Here is a 4,504-nt window from a genome sequence, read left to right on the forward strand (position 1 = left end):
ACAAAATGTTTGTTTTTCATTCTTTTGAAAGCAACAGATCATTAATATTTCTGCTGGAAGATGTTCATGTCCAGTGCTGAACCACAACCAGCTGATCCTGACTTTTAAAACCTTCAAATTCTAACTTATTATGACGGTTAAAGGGGCAGCAATATATTTTTTATTTTCCATCATGTTTTAATGTTTTTCCCTCATCAAAAACAAACCTGGAGTGTTTCTTTGGTGTTTGAGAAATCATTTAATCTCCATGGCAACCATTCAGCTAATAAAATGCCTGGGTGGACCTAGCCCCGCCTTCGAGGCACAGCTCCTCCCCCACTCAGCTCCTTCAGACTAGCCAGAAGCAATTAGCACACTTGATGGAAATGCGACGCTGGTAAAAACGTTACAGGGTTAATAGAGGAGCCATGTCGGGATGACTTTCTGGAGGCGGAGCTTCAGAAAGAGCAGGCGTTTTTAAAGAGACAGGCCCAATTTCAAGGCGTTAAATCAGGAAGTCAAATTTCTTTTAAGTCACATTTTCTATATGTAACATTTTTTAACAACTGAAAGTAACAAATTATTAATTGTGCTCTAAGGTGGCCTCTGTGTGCCTGGGAAACACATAGTACTGCCCCTTTAATTTAAATTTGAAGTGATGTTTGGACGGGATGTGTTTCCGTATGAATCTGTTCATGCATGTTGATGTGTTTGTAAAGAAAAATATTTATTTTCTTCCACCATAAATGAATTGTTATATCTCACTGCTGACTGTTTACAACATTCTGCATGCAGTGTGAATGTTTACCTTCTGGGAACACAAATGACATATTTAATGAATTACATTTCACAATAAAAGCATCATTTTGCTTGTTGGTACGTGGCTTTTAATGAGAATCTGTAAAATAAGTTAAAAACATTGAGCATCATTTTTCTTTCACTGTTTCATGTTGGGATTAACAGATTCAAAGGTTTTTTCCGTCTACAGATTTTTATTTTTTTTAACCATTTTTCAACATTTTTTATCATAAACACAAATTTATTTGCCAATCATAAAATTTAAGTATGAATATTATTTGCTGTGCATCATCTTTCTGCCTGACTGCCAGTCAAATTAATCAGCTGCTTTTTTCTTCAGGTGTAACGAGAAAGAAATGGAAAAGTTTCCACTAAAAGTTTGTTTAGTTGAGAAGACATCAACTAAACGAACCGAGCAGCAGGTCGGAAACTGCTGCAGAAAACGCAAAGAAACGCAAACATCCACTAAAATCAGAAGATATGAGGCAGCAATTATGATGAATGGATGTAATTAACAGTGAATAAAAGTAAAACAAAAACAGCATTTTATTATATTTCCATTGTAGATAAAATAGCAGGAGTCCATGTTTTGCTATAAACAGAAATTACTTTGAAATGTCAAAAAATTTGCAAGAAAAAACTTGCAAATTTTCACGTCTCAGAATTTTTCTAGGAAAAAACATGGAAAGTTTCAAAAGTAAATTTTTTCTCGGAAATTTTAAACTTTTGAATCTCCGTTTATCCACTGAATCTCCTGGTTTCTTTGACTCATTTGTTTTGTGTCGAGTCCTGGAGGTTTAACTCTGTAAGGACATAAATCAGATGCAGAAATGAGCCGACGCCTGCGTTCGTTGGTAGTTGAAGGAGCGGATTTTGTTCCCATCCAGTGTTTCAGTTTGAGATAAAGATCTGAATCGTTTAGAGAAACCTGTTGGACAAGATGTCTGAGCAGCAAACGGATTTCCTGCTGCTGGTTCCCTGTTCAGACCGACCCAAAGCCTCTGGTTCTGTGAGTATTTGTCTTTCACACCTTCCAGGTTCTGAATGGAGCGGTTCTGGTCGCGGTCCGGGAGCGTTTCGGCTCCGAATCGGGATCGTTCTGACTTGTTCTGTGTGTTTCTGTGTGAAAGCCCATGGAGTTCGCCTGCGGGTTTGTTTACGTGCCGCCGTCCCTGAGCCGGAGGGAAGTCCAACGATCCGGCGGCAACGCAGCCAAACGCTCAGGTAGCTCACCTCTGCTCCCATCACTCACAGCTACACAACCCGTGACCTTTAACCTCACCTGAACGTGTAGAGAACAAAACCTGGAGGGGTTTTACTGGAGGGAAACTAAACTTTGTGTTTCTGGATTTTCCTTGAGCTTCTTGAAACTGGTTGGTAACAAAGTGATGAGTAAAACAGCTACAGTCAGATGCCTGCTGAGTCACACTTAACCAGGTCAAAGGTCATCCAAACACTGAGCACAAAGCATCTAGTATTTATAAGCGTTTAGTAGGGCCTTTTTATATGGAAAAAATTAGTAAGTTTATGTCAAAAACTCTGACATTTTGAGATTAATCTCAAAAAGTTTCTAGAAAAAAACTACAAAATTATCTGAGCTGAAAAAAGTTGTACATTAGTGGGGAAAAATAATCAGAAATCTTTAGATGAATCTTGAGATTATCTGACCTCAAAACATCAGTAAATATCCAAGAAAGTAATAAGAGATTTTCAGATTTATCTCAGAAAATTTCTAGAACATACGTGGAAATTCCTGAGCTTAAAGTTTTAAAAATTGTAACTTTTAAAACTGGATATTTCCAAAAGTCAAAATTTTTTGACTTTACAAGCTCAGAAAATTTCCACGTTTTTTCTATAAAATATTTGATTTCTGAGATTCTTTGACAGAAATTCATTCCTATTTTTTTCTATCTACAACGGGCCTAATGCATTGTTGTGAGCATTTTATTTATAAGGATTTGTTTCCCCGTTTCTTTGTTATGTGTGGGGTTGTGTGAAGTAGTGGTAGGTAGTCAGTATGTTACAGAGTGGCGGTGGGTTTGATCATCTGGTTGATTTTAGTGCAAATATCTGCGTGTTCATAGTCCAGTAGGATGTAAATAAGTGGATTTAACTTGTTTTTCTATTTTAAGCCCTTGATTTAATTAAGTTGACGGCCTTTTCTAACATGGAAAATGTTGCCATAAGTGAAATAGTCTCCCAGTGGAGCAAGTACTTTTTAAAAATCAATACTAAGAAATTACTGACATAAAACCAACTCTTGCTTGTTGCTGAAAAGTTACTTGTAAATTGGTTTTGTCTTATTTCAAGTGCACTAAAATATTTGCACTAGAAATTACCAAAAATTCTTGGTAAGATTTTGTGTTTTTGCAGATGTTGCCTGTGCGTCAGATTTACAGTTGTACTGGAGAAGAGCAGATATAACGGTTCTGGCTCGTCTTTTTTAGGTTTTGGAGGTTTTGGAAAATGGAAGTTTGTTCTCCTTTTAGTTTTTGCTGTAAAAAACAATGGGAGTGATCATATTGTAAATGTTTCTTTTTCCAGCCCTTCTTCCTCCGGTTAAAGCCCTTCGTCCTCGTACTCCTCCTCCTCCGCCCCCCACCAATCCGCTGTCTGCTAAAGCTTCGTCTCAGAAAACCTCTGGACAGCGGGAGAGAAACCAGGAAGTCGGATCCTCCAAACCCGTTTCTCTCTTCTTCAACCATCCAGAACTTCAGCGAAGACCAGAGGTGGATTCTCCTCCCGGAGGATCGGCTTCTCCAGCGATGCCTTCCAGAAAGATCGGTACAGACGTTATCGATCTATTGACGAAGCTAAACGTTTTCAAAGCTAGAAACTCTGAAGAACTAAGCATAACATTTGCAGATTTGTGAATTAGTGAAAGTGTTTCTACCACTGCTGATCTGAGCAGAACTGTGTTTAATGTAAACTCATCAATCTTTTAACATGGATTAAATCTATATTTTTGTTCTGAATTATTCCTGTAAAGCTCCTCCTGTGTTTTTCGCACAGCCCTTCTGCCGCCATTCATCAAGCCTACAGCGAATCCTGATCCCAAACAACCTGATCCGCCTCAAACCTCCAACAATCAGTCGCTTTGGTACGTCGACACAAAACATGAATCAGGTTCAAACGTGGAAACGACGGAGGACCTTTACTCCTACACATTACCAGAAGGCCAAGGCGGAGAGGCGAAGCTTCCTCCTGATAGAGGAGTCGTGCTTGGATCCGGTAAGAAATGTTTTAAAATCTGCATTTTTGCACTTTTAATGTAAAAACACTGCAAACTGATCCTTATGGGTTCCAAACATTAGCTCCACCGCTACCTCCAAGACCTTCATTTATGCCTCTAAGCCCAGAGTACATGATGGTTTTATCCTCACCTGCCGCAGCTCCTGCGGCGCCTCAGACGCCGCCGCCTCCTTCATCCAAACCTCCGCTGCCTGCAAGTAAAGGTATTATAACGTCCAGCCTGGACGGTCCAGGTGTTAAAGGACAAGAGGTGCAGATTTCCATGAGTGTTTTTTACTGATGGGAATTTCGACTCTTTCAGACAGCCGGTGTTTTGTCAGATCAGAATACGCAATCAAAATAGCACACATGCAGTGAATGCGCATGCGTGCGCATGCATATTAAGAGTTCCGCGATATTTAGAGGAGCTGTCAGTTTAGCATACGCGACAAGGTATGACAAAAATAAGTCAATACACCGTTTTCAATTATATCTA

The 4,504-nt window shown here is 39.2% G+C and overlaps 1 protein-coding gene across 3 annotated transcripts in view; it reads left to right on the forward strand.

The window, feature by feature from the left end:
• Positions 1–1,546: 1,546 nt before the first annotated feature.
• The window catches only part of LOC106940462 (circularly permutated Ras protein 1-like), a 13,822-nt gene continuing 10,864 nt past the window's right edge, over positions 1,547–4,504 (forward strand). For 2 of the 3 annotated variants that reach the window (XM_015023223.1, XM_015023225.1), the window contains exons 1-5: positions 1,548–1,786; positions 1,908–2,001; positions 3,322–3,561; positions 3,790–4,008; positions 4,092–4,232. In XM_015023223.1, coding sequence (XP_014878709.1) covers positions 1,718–1,786; positions 1,908–2,001; positions 3,322–3,561; positions 3,790–4,008; positions 4,092–4,232 — 763 coding nt within the window. In that variant the 5' untranslated portion in view covers positions 1,548–1,717. Of the gene's footprint in view, positions 1,787–1,907; positions 2,002–3,321; positions 3,562–3,789; positions 4,009–4,091; positions 4,233–4,504 lie in introns of all 3 variants that reach the window. The other variant, XM_015023224.1, reaches the window with a different exon arrangement.

The sequence above is a fragment of the Poecilia latipinna genome, unplaced genomic scaffold (genome assembly GCF_001443285.1).
Source record: "Poecilia latipinna isolate Pla-1442-1.1 unplaced genomic scaffold, P_latipinna-1.0 Scaffold3235, whole genome shotgun sequence".
NCBI classification, from domain to species: Eukaryota; Metazoa; Chordata; class Actinopteri; order Cyprinodontiformes; family Poeciliidae; genus Poecilia; species Poecilia latipinna.